This window comes from Salvelinus namaycush, chromosome 21 (assembly GCF_016432855.1).
Source record: "Salvelinus namaycush isolate Seneca chromosome 21, SaNama_1.0, whole genome shotgun sequence".
NCBI classification, from domain to species: Eukaryota; Metazoa; Chordata; class Actinopteri; order Salmoniformes; family Salmonidae; genus Salvelinus; species Salvelinus namaycush.
The window spans coordinates 29,528,116-29,547,657 of record NC_052327.1 but is presented as its reverse complement, the minus strand read 5'-3'; the positions used below and the strand labels follow the sequence as shown (position 1 = coordinate 29,547,657).

The 19,542-nt window shown below is 43.8% G+C and overlaps 1 protein-coding gene across 3 annotated transcripts in view; it reads left to right on the top strand.

Annotated features, from left to right (window-relative positions):
* LOC120066271 (S phase cyclin A-associated protein in the endoplasmic reticulum-like) overlaps window positions 1-19,542 on the top strand; it is a 130,507-nt gene that overhangs the window by 40,263 nt on the left and 70,702 nt on the right. For all 3 annotated transcript variants that reach the window (XM_039017542.1, XM_039017541.1, XM_039017543.1), the window contains 13 exons: window positions 360-487; window positions 662-918; window positions 1,661-1,990; window positions 4,845-5,012; window positions 5,180-5,243; window positions 8,513-8,630; window positions 8,768-8,879; window positions 9,304-9,444; window positions 9,808-9,963; window positions 10,065-10,207; window positions 10,935-11,016; window positions 11,145-11,297; window positions 13,709-13,816. In XM_039017542.1, coding sequence (XP_038873470.1) covers window positions 360-487; window positions 662-918; window positions 1,661-1,990; window positions 4,845-5,012; window positions 5,180-5,243; window positions 8,513-8,630; window positions 8,768-8,879; window positions 9,304-9,444; window positions 9,808-9,963; window positions 10,065-10,207; window positions 10,935-11,016; window positions 11,145-11,297; window positions 13,709-13,816 — 1,960 coding nt within the window. The remainder of the gene's footprint in view (window positions 1-359; window positions 488-661; window positions 919-1,660; window positions 1,991-4,844; window positions 5,013-5,179; window positions 5,244-8,512; window positions 8,631-8,767; window positions 8,880-9,303; window positions 9,445-9,807; window positions 9,964-10,064; window positions 10,208-10,934; window positions 11,017-11,144; window positions 11,298-13,708; window positions 13,817-19,542) is intronic.

The window sequence follows — 19,542 nt, the reverse complement described above, 5'->3', positions numbered from 1 at the left end:
TTGAGTCTCACTGGCCCTCGCCACAGAAACAGTGGGAGGTGTAGATAAAAGTGTGGTTAAAGACTGCTGAAGCATCAGTTCAATATGTGCAGTTCCCTGTAATCGAATGCTGCAGGAAATGGGTATTGATCATGAAGGAGGTCTGTTGCCTGAGACAGTCCTGTAGGACCTGGGAGTGTTGTGATGAAAACCCTAGCCTGGAATGACAGATGGAGCTGCTCCCCTTGGGTCATCTCTTTTAGTGGTCCTCACAGCCATTTGTACTATTTTTGTACAGTGATAATCTCTCTGGTTGAAATGCGTTTGTGTATGTTGGCATTGTTCTCTTCTGGTTCTGATTTATGTGTTTATCTCTCCAGTGGTCCTCCACCCACACTGGCGGTAGCTCGTCTGTCCCACACGGGCCCCAGCTGGGCTGAGCGGGTCAAGTTCTCCCAGTCTCTCCCTGTCCCCAGCCAGTCTAACACCTGTCCTGTAGAGAAACCAGGTAAGCAGAGCTCTTTCCTCCACATCTATAGAATGAACTACATGATCCTCATCATTTAGTATACCTCTGATGTCCTTTTGTTGTCAGGGTGTGTCCCCCCTTCTGATTAATGCCTATGGGGCATCGACATTTGTTTTGTTCTTTTCTTATTTGTGTGTGTTCTTCTGTGTCCAGGTAAGAAGGACTCTGAGGGCTGGGAGACAGTCCAGCGTGGACGTCCTGCTAGGCCTCGTTCTGCCATCATCGTAGCCAAGGTCAGCCCGGTCCTGGCCCACATCAGCCCTAAAGACGACAGTAACAAGGAGAACCAGCAGCTCCTTGGCAGGTCCTGCCCCCTGGATAAAGACAAGGGTCACTGTGAACAGCCAATCCCTGAGGAGCCTGTCCCACTTGAGGAGACGGCAGGAGACTTGGAGAAGGGCAACATGGAGGTACTGAGCCCTGACGTCGCTCACCCTACAAGGAGTCCCCAAATATAAATGATTCAGGAAGACGGGAGATGTGGTGCAGAGTAACTCAAAACCGTTTTATCAGCCACATTGTTTTTGTTTTGGGCTCCACAGTACTCAGACAGCCTGTCCAGATGGGGCATATCAGTTTTAACACAATTGATCGTACACTGAAATTTCAGAGGCAGAAAGATGCCATTTTCACTCTCATTAAATAAATTCTCAATGTCTCAGAACACACTAGGTAGGGGTGTATTCTAGGCATTGCTTGATTTAGACAGATTTCATGTTTCCACATTTAAACTGAAAAAAATATAAACGCAACATGAAACAATTTCAACTATTTTTACTGAGTTACAGTTCATATAAGGGCATCAGTCAATTGAAATAAATGAATTAGGCCCTAATCTGTGGATTTCACACGCCTGGGCAGGGGCGCAGCCATGGGTGAGCCTGGGAGGACGTGGGCCCACCCACTTGGGAGCCAGGCCCAGCCAGCCAATCAATTTTTATTTTAGTTCATGAAACATTTTACATTTTGCGTTTATTTTTGTTCAGTATAGTTTATTTGATGATCTGATGAGGTTTGGGTGTTTTAGGGCATGTTAGTACCAACCTCCCTGCATGATGTGTGTGTTAATCGTTTTGATTTGACACTGCTCTCATGAAATGCTTGGAATATGCATGTCTTTAATATTGTGTGTGTGTGATTGTGTCGGTGCAGCCCCCAGCAGACAGTGTGCAAGACTCGGGGCAGTGTGTCGACACACCCTGTGAGGACACGCCTCCGCCCATACCAGCCCCAACCCCTTCTCTTACACAAGCCGAAGACCCTGCCCACTCCGCAACCCTATCCCTACCAGCTCCAGTCCCTTCCTTAGCCCTCCCTCCGTCCCTAGACACGGCCCAGATGGATGGGCCCAGTGCTCTGGGGAACAAGGGGGCTGCCGGGGGTGCGTCACAGGGCATGGCAACATCTGCTCCAGGACAGGCTAAGACTCCCATGGCAGCGGTGAAACTGGAGAGTGTGCTGGACCCCACAGAGCTTTCCACTGTGAGTGCTGAGCGATGGAGGAGCAGAGGGAGGGGAGGGCTCAGTGCGGGGGGGGGGGGGGGGTCAGGGATCCCCCAGGGGCCTTCACCGCCTAAACAAAGTCAATCTACAGAACCTTCAGCCACAATGTGAGATGACATGCTGCACAGCCCGCTCAGAACAGCCCTGTGCCAGGCAGGACGGTTTACTTTGGGGTGTTGATGGTTGGCTGTGAGAGGATGACCATATGGGTCCGGTTGTGGGAGCTATGAAAGCAGTGTCTGTCGTGTTCGTTGCTGGAAGTAGCCAGCCCAGTTCATATGCTGTGTTGATGAAGTGGGCAACAATCAAAACTTGACTGTGATTTGAGCTGAAATGGTGAGAGAACCTGTGACAGGGTGTCCAGTTCAGGGACAGGTTCAGCCCAAAGGGCCATGGGTCATGGCATGTGTACAGTTGTGGCCAAAAGTTTTGAGAATGACACAAATATTAATTTCCACAAAGTTTGCTGCTTCAGTGTCTTTAGATATTTTTGTCAGATGTTACTATGGAATACTGAAGCATAATTACAAGCATTTCATGAAAAAAGTGTCAAAGGATTTTATTGACAATTACATGAAGTTGATGCAAAGAGTCAATATTTGCAGTGTTGACCCTTCTTTTTCAAGACCTCTGCAATCTGCCCTGACATGCTGTCAATTAACTTCTGGGCCACATCCTGACTGATGGTAGCCTATTCTTGCATAATCAATGCTTGGAGTTTGTCAGAATTTGTGGGGTTTTGTTTGTACCCCCGCCTCTTGATGATTGACCACAAGTTCTCAATGGGATTAAGGTCTGGGGAGTTTCCTGGCCATGGACCCAAAATATCGATGTTTTGTTCCCCGAGCCACTTGGCTGAGAAGCAACCAGGATGCTTTACTGTTGGCATGACACAGGACTGATGGTAGCGCTCACCTTGTCTTCTCCGGACAAGCTTTTTTCCGGATGCCCCAAACAATCGGAAAGGGGATTCATCAGAGAAAATGACTTTACCCCAGTCCTCAGCAGTCCAATCCCTGTACCTTTTGCTGAATATCAGTCTGTCCCTGATGTTTTTCCCGGAGAGAAGTGACTTCTTTGCTCCCCTTCTTGACACCAGGCCATCCTCCAAAAGTCTTCGCCTCACTGTGCGTGCAGATGCACTCACACCTGCCTGCTGCCATTCCTGAGCAAGCTCTGTACTGGTGGTGCCCCGATCCCGCAGCTGAATCAACTTTAGGAGACGGTGCTGGTGCTTGCTGGACTTTCTTGGGCGCCCTGAAGCCTTCTTCACAACAATTGAACCGCTCTCCTTGAAGTTCTTGATGATCTGATAAATGGTTGATTTAGGTGCAATCTTACTGGCAGCAATATCCTTGCCTGTGAAGCCCTTTTTGTGCAAAGCAATGATGATGGCACGTGTTTCCTTGGAGGTAACCATGGCTGACAGAGGAAGAACAATGATTCCAAGCACCACCCTCCTTTTGAAGCTTCCAGTCTGTTATTCGAACTCAATCAGCATGACATAGTGATCTCCAGCCTTGTCCTCGTCAACACTCACACCTGTGTTAACGAGAGAATCACTGATATGATGTCAGCTGGTACTTTTGTGACAGGGCTGAAATGCAGTAGAAATGTTTTTGGTGGATTCAGTTCATTTGCATGGCAAAGAGGGACTTTGTAATTCATCTGATCACTCTTCATAACATTCTGGAGAATATGCAAATTGCCATCATACAAACTGAGGCAGCAGACTTTGTAAAAATGTATATTTGAGTCATTCTCAATTTTTGGCCACGACTGTACAATGACTGTGTCAGGTATTAGTTTGTTTTCTGTTGCTAATCTCCACTGTGCATTAGCGATCAGCAGCTGTCCTGTGTAAGGTTGGTTACTGCCTATGTAGTCTCTCTGCAGTTAATCAGGGATACCCTCCTTCACTAGCAGGGCTACTGTCTGTCATAGATACTTCCACAGCACTTTAACCTCTTATGGAGGTTTTCTCTATACCTAGAGATGATAACTTTCCCTGTAGATCATTCAAAAGACATCTTAGCTCAGATTAAACGCAGGCAGATCTGGTCTTAGTTCTGGACCAGGCCAGACACCTCTCTGGGTGGCTCAGATAAGCCCAGTGCTGCAGGACCCTAGTTAGAGACAAACAGCTTTGTTGGTGAGAAAAACCCCTCCCTCATTCCCCTTGTTAAGTTAGACTGGAGCTCTGGTCTCTCTGGACTGGAGTGCAGCTAGCTGTCTATCCTCCCTGATAGTAATTTCGGACTAAGGAAAGACTATTTGTCAAGTTCATGTCGGAAGTGTAAAGACTAATAGACATTGAGACATTTTGGTCCCCATCAGGCTATTTAGACTAATCTAGTAAGTATTTATTCTGACCTGTGTTTCATTGTTTTGAACCATGTCAGTGAAATGGTCACTTAGTTGTGCCTCCTTCCACCATCTCGTCATCCTCACAGTGAACTTGTTCTGCATGACTCCTGAATGCTTCCTCACCTGTGATCTTGTGATTGGTCGTGTGATGCAGTTAACTTTTTGGTTTGATCTTCTTTTCAGTTTTGACATATATATATAATACCAACATTTCAAAATGGTAATCTTAGAGCTGTATGAAATGAAGACACATTCTTCAAAATAAAACTCAGGAAATGTTTTAAGTTGATCACACCAAGCCCACCACTATATAATAACATATTTCAAAATCTTGGTAAAAGCAATAGACAACATTCCTGCATTTTAGAGATGTCGAGATAGACCCTGACTGCCAGTGGGCTTAGTCAAACCTGAATGACCTGAGGAAGGAGCTGTATGTGAGTCTGTGTGTGTGCTGTGTGTCCAGCCACAGTCCATGGCAGAGGTCCTGGCTAAGAAGGAGGAGCTGGCTGACCGCCTGGAGAAGGCCAACGAGGAGGCTATCGCCAGCGCCATCGCTGAAGAGGAACAGCTGACCAGAGAGATCCAGGCTGAGAACAATGACCTGGAGACTGACAACGAGAGTGACTTCTCTGTAAGACACATACCTCACACACTCACGCTTTTCTTTGGTCATATGAAAGTAATTTGGTGGTTAAACATGTGAAGTGGTAGGATCTCTTTCACCAGGTCTTGAGTTTTGCTCACTTTGCAATATCCTAATGATTGTCACTGATCATTAACTGATTCTCTCTCTTCTAGGCCAGCATTGGCAGTGGAGGTGGACTCAACATGGACTGGAGTGACATGTTAGCCGATTATGACGGTAAATCTCTTTTCTGTAATTGATCTACACTGTACAAAAATATAAAGGCAACATGTAAAGTGTTAGTCCCATGTTTCATGAGCTGAAATAAAAGACCCCAGAAATGTTCCATAATTCAAATTTGGTGCACACATTTGTTTACATCTCTGTGAGCATTTCTTCTTTGCCAAGATAATCTATCCACCTGACAGGTGTAGCATATCAAGAAGCTGATTAAACAGCATGATCATTACACAGGTGCATCTTGTGCTGGGGGCTATAAAAGGCCACTCTAAAATGTGCAGTTTTGTCACAACACAATGCCACAGATGTCTCAAGTTTTGAGGGAGCGCGCAATGGCCATGCTGATTGAAGAAATGTTCCCCAGAGCTGTTTCCAGAAAATGTAATGTTAATTTCTCTACCATAAGCTCCACCATCCATCGTTTTTGAGAATTTGGCAGTACATGGAGTTATGTAAGGAAAGACCCCCATGAAATGGGCAAAAATGAATGGCTACTTATTGACATTGGGCAAAACATATACACAATTGCAAATACCACTCAATTGGGTGGCAGTTGGTCAAAATCATATTGAAAGTGGAACATAGCAAATGCCGGGTGTAATAAACCAAAAATCCCAAAGGGGGCGAGCGCGCTCCACCGTAGGATTCAATATGGGAAATGGTCAAAGTCAGGTCTCAAGGGTGAAATCTTCAAAATCGGAATAAAAACACAAAAAATGAACCTCGTAAAAAGTGCGTTTTTGGACCGTTTTTTTTCTTCGTTTTTTTGTCAATTATACATGTGTAAGAACCGTATGTACCTAAATTTGTCTTATTTTATGCGAGTTTGTCCATAAGGCCTATGTTTTGTCCATTTGCCATATATGATCATAGGAAGTCTGCTTCCGAACCCAAAAGTCAGTGAACCATGTGCAAATAGCCTATATACTGACCAAATGAAATATATCACTATGTTAAGCCCTGAATCAACCTAGAAGGTCTATTTGTCAAGTTCTGATCATAGGAAGTTAGAATTTCTCAATGGTGTTGATTCAGCATGTTAATTTCGTAATGAAGTCCTTATGGATATACATTGGCAATGGACACTGTCAACTTGCAGAATAGCATGTTCACACTGACAATATGCTGTATAACTGCAGTATAACATGTTAAGACTGGCAATGTATTACACTACTGTTCAAATGTTTGCGGTCACTTAGAAATATCCTTGTTTTTGAAAGAAAAGCACATTTCTTGGTCCATTAAAATAACATCATATTGATCAGAAATAGTGTAGACATTGTTAATGTTGTAAATGACTATAGTAGCTGGAAACGGCAGTTTTTTTAATGGAATATCTACATAGGTGTACAGAGGACCATTATCAGCAACCATCACTCCTGTGTTCCAATGGCACGTTGTGTTAGCTAATCCAAGTTTATAATTTTAAAAGGCTAATTGATCATTAGAAAACCCTTTTGCAATTATGTTAGCACAGCTGAAAACTTGTTCTGATTTAAAGAAGCAATATAACTGGCCTTCTTTAGACTGGTTGAGTATCTGGAGCATCAGCATTTGGGGGTTCGATTACAGGCTCAAAATGGGCAGAAACAAATACCTTCTGAAACTCGTCAGTCTATTCTTGCTCTGAGAAATGAAGTCTATTCCATGTGAGAAATTGCGAAGAAACTGAAGATCTCGTACAACGCTGTGTTCTACTCCCTTCACAGAACAGCGCAAACTGGCCCTAACCAGAATACAAAGAGGAGTGGGAGGCCCCGGTGCACAACTGAGCAAGAGGACAAGTACATCCGTCTCTATGGGCCGAGGCGGTTTCAATGCACCTAGTCTTGTGATTCTGGGACTTTTCTAAATGTTGTCATTTTCGCAACGTTAAAAATGAATTGAAGATATTGCAAATAGACGAGGCTGTTTCTCGACCTGAGAACCTTCTAGAGCCACATAACTCACCGTGCACTACCGACTTAAGCTCTAGAACAGGTTTCTACGTTTCAGAGCTCTAGGTCTGACGGTTCTTTGATGGTTCGAACGCCGGTAACTATAGCAGGCTCTGTCTGTCTAAGCCCCACACTGTGTCACTCCATATTGGTTGTGTGTGTGAGTGCAGAAAATCACGTAGAGCTCTGAAACACGCCTTAACATGCCTCAACTGGATCTATAACTTTTTTTTCCATGAAATGGACGTTGTACGATTTCTCGTAAACTACGGTAGATAAATGGCTGGTTCTATTTTTCCTTACACCGTAGGTTTATGTACTTTGACGTGAAGCGGTCAAATTAGTGCTGTATTACCGTTTTCGACCTTCAATCCCACAAAATGTGCATTAACTCAAAGAGCATTGTGGCCTCGATGCCATCATGTTTCTGGGCTAAAAGTACATTTGGCCACCCACTGTGCTCGAGTTTCGTCTTTGAAGTCTGTTTCATTTACGAGAAAAAGCCATGTCCATTTGGTTATGAAATGTCCATTTGCCATATACAGTCAGTTGCCATCTGGTGGAATTTTCTGGTACAGCAGAAAGACATTTATTTATTTATCTCTGAAACCGAGTCTCCTTGACACTGTATTTTTTTACTTCCTGGAAGACCAGGCCTTGGGTGCGACCTGAGGCCGTCGGCCTATTTTAATATCACTCCCGGTCCTCTAGTAAGGGACCGTCCATTTGCCCTATGAAAATCCTCATCAATCATAAGGGAGCTGCCACATGCGTCCCTTAAGTATGGTATGGGCAAGCATAAGCTACAGACAACAAACACGATTGCATTTCATCGATGGCAATTTGAATTGCTAGAGATACCGTGACAAGATCCTGAGGCATGTCACCCATTGAGCATATTTGGAATGCTCTGGATCGACGTTTATGACAGCAACTTCGCACAGCCATTGAAGATGAGTGGGACAACATTTCAGAGGTCACAATCAGCAGCCTGATCAACTCTATCCTCAGGAGATGTGTCACGCTGCATGATGCAAATTATGGTAACACCAGATACTGACTGGTTTTCTGATCCACGTCTCAACTTTTTAATTAAAAACAAATCTGGGACCAACAGATGTATATCTGTATTCCCAGTCATGTGAAATCCATAGATTAGGGCCTAATGAATTTATTTAAATTGACTTGTTTCCTTATGAACTTTAACTCAGTAAAATATGTTGCATGTTGAGTTTTATATATTTTTGTTCAGTACATATAATGAAATGTGTTGATGCTCTTGCTAAAGACACAGATTTGGTCAATGTCTAGACTCACCTCTCTCTGCAGCGAGGGAGCCCTGGCGTCAAAGCACCTCCTGGGGGGACATCGTGGAGGAGGAGCCTTCTAGACCCCCTGGCCATGGAATCCACATGCACGAGAAATTGTCCTCACCGTCTCGTAAAAGGTGAGACACACACCCACCCTCATGTCACGCTGAAGTTTGTCAGAGAAAAGATCTTGATTCATGTCAAAGTTCACTGCTACTGTGTGTAAGACAATTGGGGGAGAGGAAAGTCGTTTTTTTTCTGTCTTTGTTGGCAGAACCATTGCGGAGTCTAAGAAGAAACATGAGGAGAAACAGCTGAAGGCCCAGCAGCTCCGAGACAAACTGCGGGATGAGAAGACCCACAAGCTGCAGAAGCTCCTGGAGAGGGTGAGTGGCCATGCAGTGCAGAGCCAACAGGAAACACCACAGACTAGCCCCAGACTGGCCACGAGGAGAGCTTCTGTCAGCACACTGCCAGATAGAATCACTAAATATCAGAGGCCAGCTCCGTCTCTCTCAAACCAGCTGGCCACAGATGTGTCTGGGAGAGACGTAGCCCAAACTCGCAATCTTTCATGACGTTTGTTTTTGTTCTTCAGGCCGTCGTGGGATGAGTGAGCCCTTGAATAATCCTGAGTATTAACCACATAAATACATGAAGTGGTGTATATTCACATTAATCCCTGTGGACATGAGACCAGAGCGGGTAGCAGCAAATGCTTTGAAAGCAAGACAACATGAAAATGTCTACCTTGGTTAGAGAAATGTACATGAGTGAAATGAGCTGACCCAAGCTGTCTTTCCCTCACAGGAGAAGGAGGTCAGGAAATGGAAGGAGGAGTTGTTGGACCAGCGGCGGAGGATGATGGAGGAGAAGTTACTCCATGCAGAGTTCAAGCGGGAGCTGCAGCTCCAGGCCATAGTGAAGAAGGCTCAGGAGGAGGAGGCCAAGGTACAGGACTGACCCCTTTTATATGTCCGAACTCAGAATCAAAGAGTATTTGCAAAAATAAGTCACTGTGGTAGAACTTTTATTTGATTGGCAATTTTCTGCATTTTTCAAAGTCCAATCAGGTAGCCCGATGTTCCAGGACTTACCCCTGGAACACTGCACACCTAGTCCAAGAGTTGAAGTATTTTCCTAATTAGATGTCCCTTGTGTTAATACATTTTTGACACTGAGAATGTTCTTAAAGTAAAGACACAGGACTACTAAAAAGCAATGGCAAACTAGAGTAGAGGCAGAATTTTAGATTTTTTTTTTGTAGCTTAGTGATTCAGACTTGTTGACCGGTGGCCTTGTGACTCTGTACAGGTGAATGAGATAGCATTCATCAACACTCTGGAGGCCCAGAACAAGAGGCACGACGTGCTGGCTAAGCTGAATGAGTACGAGCAGCGCCTCAACGAGCTGCAGGAGGAGAGAGGCAGGAGACAGGAGGAGAAGCAGGCCAGAGACGAGGCTGTACAGGTAACAATGGACAGCAGCTCCCCCTTTTCCCCCCAGACCTCTCTGCCTTACTCCAGTGTACAGTCCCACTGACTGGCTGTGGTCCCTGTCTGTCTCCCCAGGAGCGTAAGCGTGGTCTGGAGGCAGAGAGACAGGCGCGTGTGGAGGAGCTGCTGATGAGGAGGAAGGAGCAGGATGCGCGCATCGAGCAGCAGAAGCAGGAGAAGGAGCGGGCCAGGGAGGACGCTGCACGAGAGAGGGCCAGGTCTGTACCACCTGGCTCACAGTTGGAATCACATCTTTTTTGGACTATCAAATGTGGCCCTCATTGTGCTTCATGTGCAATAGATTTACAGTTGGGAGTACCCGTCTGATACGGATGTCAAGGAGGATGCTCTCCTCACTGAGCACGGTTACATGCACACAATAATACGATTATTGTAGGTAGTCAGATTAATATAATCATTTGTTTAAAACGTTTACATGCTTTGCAAGAAGAACGATTTCCCTAATAATCCTGTTTCCATGACATCTGAAATCGGGCTACCTGATGGGACTTTTGATAAATGCAGAAAATTGCCAATCAAATAAAAGTTCTACCACAGTGACTGTTATTTTTGCAAATACTCTTTGATTCTGAGTTCGGACATATAAAGTTTGTATGTGAAAGGTATTTCTAAATTGCATACGTTCAGTATTTCCCAAACTCACTTCACTAGCGCATAAGGGGAGGCTTGCGCTACCGTGCTGGCACAGGCACAGATACACAGCTGGAATACTGACTTAAGCTGTTTACATGTCCTAATAATTTGAAAAATTGCTCCGAAAATCAGCCTTTGCTTACTTAGATTTTGACGTTACAGTGATTAAGATAAGCAGAGTGTTTACATGACTAATTCCATACTCGGTCTACTGCCATAATCCACTTAATATTGAATTATTAGTGTGAATGTAAACGTACTCACTGCTCCTGTATGTTGTCCTCTCCACAGAGACCGAGAGGAGCGTCTGGCTGCCCTCAGCGCTGCTCAACAGGAGGCCATGGAGGAACTGCAGAAGAAGATTCAGATGAAGGTTAGTGTTGCTGCTGCACCTCACTGCTGTTCTTCGTTAAAGACCAGACTAATGTTGACATTTCCTAGTTGCAGACCAGACAAAAGTTTACATTTTCTAGTTGACTTCTTGGTTGTTCTCCTTCCCAGCACGATGAGAGCAGTCGCAGGCACATGGAGCAGATTGAGCAGAGGAAAGAGAAGGCAGCAGAACTCAGCAGTGGCAGACATGCCAACACTGACTATGCCCCTAAACTGACACCGTATGAGCGCACGAAACAGTGCTCCTTGTGCAATGTTGTGGTATGTACTCATAGTCTAAGTCTGAAATGGTTTTTAATTATCTGTTTTTTAACAAGATGTCTTTGTATTATTCTTAGTGTAGATGCTGATTTTATATTTTGCCCAGTTGTCCTTGGCATATATTCCCTCTGACACTAGATGTGACACTAGTCACCAGACGTCTGGTAGCATTAGACAGATGCTGACATACTGAGTAAAGAACCATTTTAGCATATACATTCTAATTTTCTTGATCCACTCTCCAGTGAGAAGTTCACCCTTTACTTAATTAACTTAATTCCTTGCAATAATTTGTGAGGCTGATTGGCTTACATGCTTAACCTAAACTGAAGGGGAAAGCAGCAGCAGCTTTGTGGCAGTAGAGCGTCTGTTGAGGTCCCATCCATTGTTGTTTGGCAGACTGTATGCATAAAAATGCTGACGAGAAGGTGATTCAGAGGATTTTGGGAGAGAATGTATTTAAATGAGGATTTAACTGCATTGATTAAACATGAACTCTGGGGAGGAGATTTATGACTGGGCATGATTTTCAAATGACAGGCAACAAATCCATTGGCAGGCACATTTGTCTGTGACGGACCCGGCCGGCTCTCACTGCTACAAGGTTGAGACACCTTGAAGCTCCAACTAGCATCAAATAAAGAACAGTGTGTGTGTGGGTGGTAGAGGGGGGAATCTTGTTAAAAATGTCAGATGACCTTGGCCAGCATCTGACACCGGAGATCATCTATAGGTCAGCAGCTGGCACTCTATTTAATGACATTAAACACAGGCCATCTGTAATAGGCTTTATTCCAGCCATGAGTGGGAGGAAAACAACACAGCCACATCAACCTCATCTCACGCTGTTTGTGTCAATTCTTTGTCTTCACACCACTTATTCCAATGCTTCAGTCTGTGTATCATCCAATCTTGCCCACAGTTTAATGTGTTAGTACTGTATCAGCTATTCAGTAGTGATGGGGGAAAATATTGACACAGTTACGTATCACGATATTATATTGATACTTTGACTCCAAGTATTGATTTAGCTAGATAGCTTTAGCTGGTGCTTGTCGGCTGTACCTGCGCCAAAACTCTGGTATTTTTCATCCAATAACTTGTTCTGGGCAATTCTACGGTAACGAAATTACACTGAGAATACGATTTTTCACTTTAAAATGTATACCAAACAAATAACATTGACTTCAAAGTTCAACAAACCATACAACTCTATGCATAATGACTCAATTTACACAGTAAATATATAAACATTTACTGGAAAACTGTGCGGATGCGAGGTTTGGTAACACAGTTACGGTAAAATCTCTCCCAGTTTTGTTCTGTTACCAAAGTTTGTATCTGCACAGTTCTTTCTGTAAATGTGTTTTTGTAGCATTTTCAGTGGAAATTGTTAAAAGTGCATGGAGTTGTATGGTTTGTTAAACTTTGAAATCAATGGTTTTTGTTCGATATACATTTTAAAGTGAAATATCTGAGTCTCAGCATAATTTCGTTACCCCTGGAATTGCCCTTCTGCATCTTTTGAAATACTGAGCCAACATGTTTTTAGCATTTTTGTTTACATTACTTTTCAAGGGCTCTCTTGTACCTCTGCGCCAGCAATATGTTTGGAACATCAAATCACATGCATATAGAATCTTGAGAATCGCATATCATATTGGTACTGAAGTATCATGATAATATAATGTTGAGAGGTCCCTGGCAAATTGCCAGCCTTACTATTCAGTGTGTCGTTTTCCAAACATGCCACTGTATATGGTCACTGTGTGTGAGGAGCAAGAATAACAGAAGGGACATTAGTTAATCAGTTGGTGTGAGGAGTAATCATTGACACAGAGTAGAGGGATGAAAGATAAAATATTCTGCTTGATTTGTGATTGACCATCCTAGGGCAATCACATTAATGTTATTATATAGGCTGGATCATCCTGAGTGGATCTGTCAGCCACAATTTCATACTGCAGTATTTAGTATGGTCCTGCTGTGCTGTCAGAAAGGAGAATATCATGAAATGCAGCCATGAAGTCATCTTCAGTTTAACAATGCTCTCATGTCTGTCTGACACTTATCACATGCTGGTTGAAGAAACTACGCTGCCACACTTGCCACCTTTCTTCTTTACCTTGTCAATTCATTCCACTAAAGGCGTATTGTGTTTAACATGCACAACATATGGATCACGATCTGAAGACTGCAGTTAAGTTCCTGACACCTACTAAAATATTAGGTCTCACTATTTATTCAGTTTGTGAGTGGAGGTGGAGAGGAAACATTCTGTAAGATCTTATTGAAAACCAGTTGTAATGTATAGTTGTAGTGGCCTCCCATGGGGGGTGGGGACCTTGTTGACCCCCTCTGCCTCTGTCTTCATTGTCCTCAGCAGTAACCTCTGACCTGTGTGTTTGTAGATCACCACGGAGGTGCACCTGTACAGCCACACCAAGGGCAAGAGGCACCAGCAGGCCGTGAGAGACAGCAGTAGCATCCAGGGACGGGAGCTCTCCGATGAGGAAGTGGTACGTACCCCCAAGCACTTAAAGACCCAGTGCAGTAAAAAAAAAAAAAAAAAATCCCTGTGTTTATATATATAATCTCCATACTGTGAAAATTCTGATCATGCCCTTTTAGTGTAAGAGCTGTTTGAAAAGACCGTCTGAAATTTCAGCCTGTTTTGGTGGGATGTAGTTTTCGCCTGCCTGGTGACATCACCAGGCAGTAAATGGGTTAATAGACCAATAAGAAAGAGTTCCAAACCTCTGCCAATAACAACTAGTTTTCAGTTTTCCCCTCCCCACTCAGACCACTCCCAGACAGTCCTAGCAAAATTCTTGAGAAATTGCCCTTTGCTATGAAGCTATTTTTATATTTTTGACCATTGTTTTCAATCAAAATCATACTACGGTACTTAATTGTTACCCAGAATTGTAATATGATTTATATGATATGATATTGAGATGAAAAGGGATGCATATATCCTTTTCAAAGGAAGTCTTACCTCAAAAATTCAGATACCCCATCCGTCCATCATCCCAACAAAATAATAATACTTAGATATTGTCTGTGATATTAAATGAATGTTATTGTTGTTTATGACAGGCTCATTATTATTGTTTGAATCATATAATGTTAGGCTCTCTCGCTGGCTTTGTGAGATTATAAAGGGGCCCTGAAATGTAAACAGTTAGGGTTCAGTGACTCAGTTGAGGGGTGACATCACCCCCATATCTATAGGCCGATCTGTCACAGAGCACTTTTCATGGGAAGGCTGCTCGTTAAAGGAAGGGGGCTTCTCAGCCTGCTCTGCAATATGAGATTTCCTTTTCAGCATGCTGCTCTTTGTGAGGCTGACAACTGTTGGTGCTATATGCAAAACCTTTGGCCCCAGCAGCTCCTTCATTCAAACCTGTTCTCACTGGCTGATCATTAATCCCACCACCTTCCACTCTAAATCATTTGCTTTCCAACTGACGCCCATTTCTCTGTTTGACAGTATGATAAACAAGGCATTGGCAATGAAGGCATGCAACTTTCCAATACAGTACTATGGCCACAGCCAGTATCACACTACCTCTTCAGACTGCCTTTAAACCATGCAATGTAGGCTATGCTTTACAATAGTAGTGGCTGGTGGGGTATGAAATGGCTTAGCTAATGGGTCCAAACGATTGCAATGTATGTAATATGGATTATCAGCATGGTGTTCCCTGCGTAATAATGGCTCTTCTTTGTTGTAATGGGATGAGACAAGACAACTGTACTGGACATGCTCTTATCATTTACTACACTATGTTTCAATTATGGGCTATTCAGCCCTGCTTTTGTCCCACATTTTCATTCAGCTTTTGAGGGCAATCAAGCAGGCGTTGGAGAAATGTCCTGGGATTTTTGTTTAGATAGACTATGCTGGCCTTTCTTTATTTATGTCCTGCTCATTTTGGTGTGCAGTATTTCATTCATGCAACTGCCAACAATTTTCCAGCCGCTGGTTCCATAACTCTTGCTGGAATGAAAGATTTTTAATTAAAATGAAGATGGTTGGCTGAACTGTACAGAGGTCACTACATAGTTTTTCAGTGGAAGCGGGCAGCAGATGCCCCAAGGCTTAATATTTTGTCATTTTCTCTCATTTTCAAGGACTTCCGAATTAAATAGAAAATACAATGATTATCAACAGGGCTGGATCGATGTGCCGAGAGAACGGCTGGGATTGCAATCACTCTCTTTACTTACACTTATTAGTTGTCAAATGTCCTGTTTTAATGATATACGCAATGTCCAGGGCCCCTCGGGTTGGACATATTGGATTTATTTATTGGTCACCCTTGACACAGCAGCACAAAAACACCAATGACCTCTCCAAGGGAATACTCATCCCTTCCCAGCCCCCTCCTGCATCCTCAGCTGGGCCTCTGAGAATGGAGCTGTGGGACAGGCCTGGGCCAAAAGAGGGATCACTAGGCTGTGATGGACTCCGGCTTCTGGGTATGAGAGTTGACCTCCTGGAGCCAGCAGTAAACGAGGGTGGTGTTGATGATGAATCCCTTCTGGTGGCCAGAGACCCCTGTTGAAATACACAGAGTGCCAGCTGAAGTACCCCTGTCTTTGCCAGGCTGTTAGAACAAAGTGTGCAGAGCTGTAAAGAGACCGTTTGAACTAGTTGAAGGAGTGAAGTTGCAGTTCAGAGTTCCTGGAAGATAAAATGTTCATTGAAAGACTTCTAAAAATGGATGGCATTAAACATTGAAAGATGCATAGAGAATGAATGTGCATTTTTTTTGTAAGTCTGTCATATTTATCATGTTCTGTGTTGCAAGTGCTACTTGAATGTCACAGAAAGGATTCTGTTCCATAAAACAAGGTCCTGTGAGCAAGTTGCATGGATGGTGTGTGTAGCTGGATCCAGTGTGCCATCACATTGTACCCAACATGACATACCGCTGTCTATTTCACACCAAGTGCAAAGCCAACCTCTGAGTCTTGTGTCTTAGATTGTGCTCTAAAGAGGCCTGTTTTCTGGGCGCTGTGGGGGTGTGATGTTTAGAAAGCCCTCTGGTTACTCCTTCCAGAACAGAACAGAGGAGAAGCAGTGTGTGGTAGGTATTGTGAGGGAGCTCTGCCCTCAGGCCTGGCTCTGTGGCCTATTGTCTTCCTGCTTCATCCAGACACCTGTCTGTCACACATCCTCATCAGATTACCTGTCATGATACAAAATAATCTTATAGTTAAGTTCAAATAAAAGCATTAGGCAATGACATGGTCATGATATCAATTAATTCTGTAGATGAGTTCATATTTAAGATCCTTTCTGTCTTTTAATGTGATTTGTGAGATGGCTTATGTTTTTGAACAATTCCGTTAAGTAAACGGAAGTAGCATTAGAGGGGATAGGCTCTCAGAGAGATTATTGAACAGCTGCCTCTCAAGCAAGGCAGAGCCACGGTCATGACTGTAAGGCTCAATAATTTCCTAGCCTATCCATTGCACCAATGTCCCTAGGATACAGAGGCATCTTCAAGACAGTCTTGTGAGCACGGGGTACTCTTTCTTTTTTTTCTTTTTTTTTTGCTGACATGGGATGTGGCCCCTTGAAAACGCCTCGGCTATGGCATGTTTGTCTGGTAGGGTAGGGTACACTACAACTTTTTAAATGCCGATACAAAAACTTCTCTGGAGATACGAACGGGCATTTTACTTGTCTGTAAAGGAATGCCACTTCTGAACCGGGACTAACGTCCATCACTAGGCGACCAGGGGCTTTCTGAGTGGCACAATGGTCTAAGGCACTGCATCGCAGTGCTAGCTGTGCTGCTAGAGATGCTGGTTTGAGTCCAGGCTCTGTTGCAGCCGGCCGTGACCGGGAGACCCATGAGGCGGCGCACAATTGGCCCAGCGTCTGTGTTAGGGGAAAGTTTGGCCGGATGGGATGTTCTTGTCCCATCGCGCACTAGCGACTCCTGTGGCGGGGCGGGCGCAGTGCACGCTGACACGGTCACCAGGTGTACGGTGTTTCCTCTGACACAGTGGAGCGGCTGACTTCCCGGGTTAAGCGGGCATTGTGTCAAGAAGCAGTGCGGCTTGGCTGGGTTGTGTTTCAGAGGACGCATGGCTCTCGACCTTCGCCTCTCCCGAGTCCGTACAGGAGTTGCAGCGATGGGACAAGACTGTAACTACCAATTGTTACCATGAAATTGGGTAAAAAAAAATCGAATAATAATCACTAGACGACCAGAACAAATAATCTCGAACAACTGCACATTGCCAGCTGCCTGCGTGCAGACCACTCTCTCCTAAAAAAGTACTTTAAAGTTTCACTTACCAAGACATTTAGTAGCTGCACATCAATCAGGAAAATGTATTGTTGCCAGGGAAACAATACAGAACATTTTATGCCACAGCAGAATTCTACTGTCTGAAAAGGTACAGACGCATCTGATGCGGCACTTTAATTGTCTGAAAGGTTATTGTCGCTATCGACATGTTACTGTAACTGCATTCTGTCTGTAAAGGATTGTGGTAGATGTAATGAAAAACAGTTTTTAAATGGCTGCTTAAACGTTAAGCAAAATTGTCCATTTGTCACATCCCTAGTAGTGAGAGTGTTGACACATATCCTCTCCACGTCACCTGGTAGGAATGGCCTGCCAGGTAGGATGCAATCCAAGATTGTGCAGAGCCGGAGATGCCCAGCCCTGAGAGGGTGGAGAGGAGGATCTGATGGTTCATAGTGTTGAAGGCAGCGGATAGATCTAGGAGGATGAGAACAGAAGAGAGAGAGTCCGCTTTGGCAGTGCGGAGAGCCTCCGTAACCGAGAAGAGCAGTCTCGGATGAGTGACCTGTCTTGAAGGCTGACTGTTTAGGTTCAAGAAGCTCGTTCTGAGAGAGTGAGATAATTGGTCAGAGACGGCATGCTCAAGTGTTTTGTAAAGAAAAAGTGATGGCGTCATGTCGTTTAAAAAATATACAGTATTTAAAATAAAATAAAAACGTTTTTATAGAATTTTTGGTAGTAATATAAAACACATCAAAGACAACAATACAGCAAAACAGAGAGAGACAGACATATACTTTTTTTTCTTTTTTAATTATATATATTTTGATACAGTTGTTATAGGTCAACAAGCACAGATAATACAGTCCTTAACATCCGAGATGTCGTGTATGCACATACCAGGCCTCTTACGTCACCAATATATAAATATACATCACTCTGGAACTGCAGGGAAATGTAGTTGTTTAACATAAGAAAAGAAGGGAGCCCACATTGCATAGAATTTGTCTACAGACCCATTGAGTGTTTCATTTTTTCCAACTTTATACAATTCAAAATGGATTTAATCCCAAGAGCATGAGAAGGGGGTGCAGAGGATTTCCATCTAAGTAAAATTAATCGTCTCGCTAACAAAGTGACAAAGGAAATTACATCCTTATTCTTTTTGGTCAATGGTATTGTGGGTAAGGAGATCCCAAATAGTGCAATAAAGGGGTCGGGCTCGATCTGTGTGCCGCTTAATTCTGAGAGATGTCTTTCCAGAAACCAACAAGAAACAACATGTGTACATGATTAGCAGGAGACTGATTACATTGTACACAATTAGGGTTCACATCCTTGTATATTTTGGACAATCTTGCTTTGGTCCAGTGGGCCCTATGAATGAGTTTGCATTGAATGAGACCGTGTCGAGCGCAAATAGAAGAGGTATGCACCCTTTTGAGTGCCCCTTCCCATAGTTCATCAGATATTTCCTCACCCAGTTCCTCCTCCCATGAGGATTTAATATTGTTTAATGAGGTGGTTTGTAGTGAGCAAATTTGACGACATTATTGACAAGGTGCCTTTTAGAGTAGAAAGTGGGATAAGAAATGTTGAACTGTGTTTCACCAGGAAGGGTGGGGAATCCCGGATCTATGCTGTGGACGTAACTCCGGACTTGTAAGAACCTAAAGAGGAGGGAGGGAGAGAGGAGGGAGAGGAGGGAGAGATGATAGGATAGAAGATGAGTGGGGGAGAGGGAGAGCGATGACGCATGACCATCTGGGTAGGGCCTGATTTGGCTAGGGTTGGAGGAGAGGGAGATGGAACAGGAAACCAATATTTTCAGAATACTCTAAAGTCTCAGGATATATAATTAACGTGAAAAATAAATGACAATGGCAATAGGAAAAATAATAACTCATGATCTACAGGAATACTTTGCACCACAAAAAATAACAAATGCTTAGAATGCTTAATAAGTGACAACA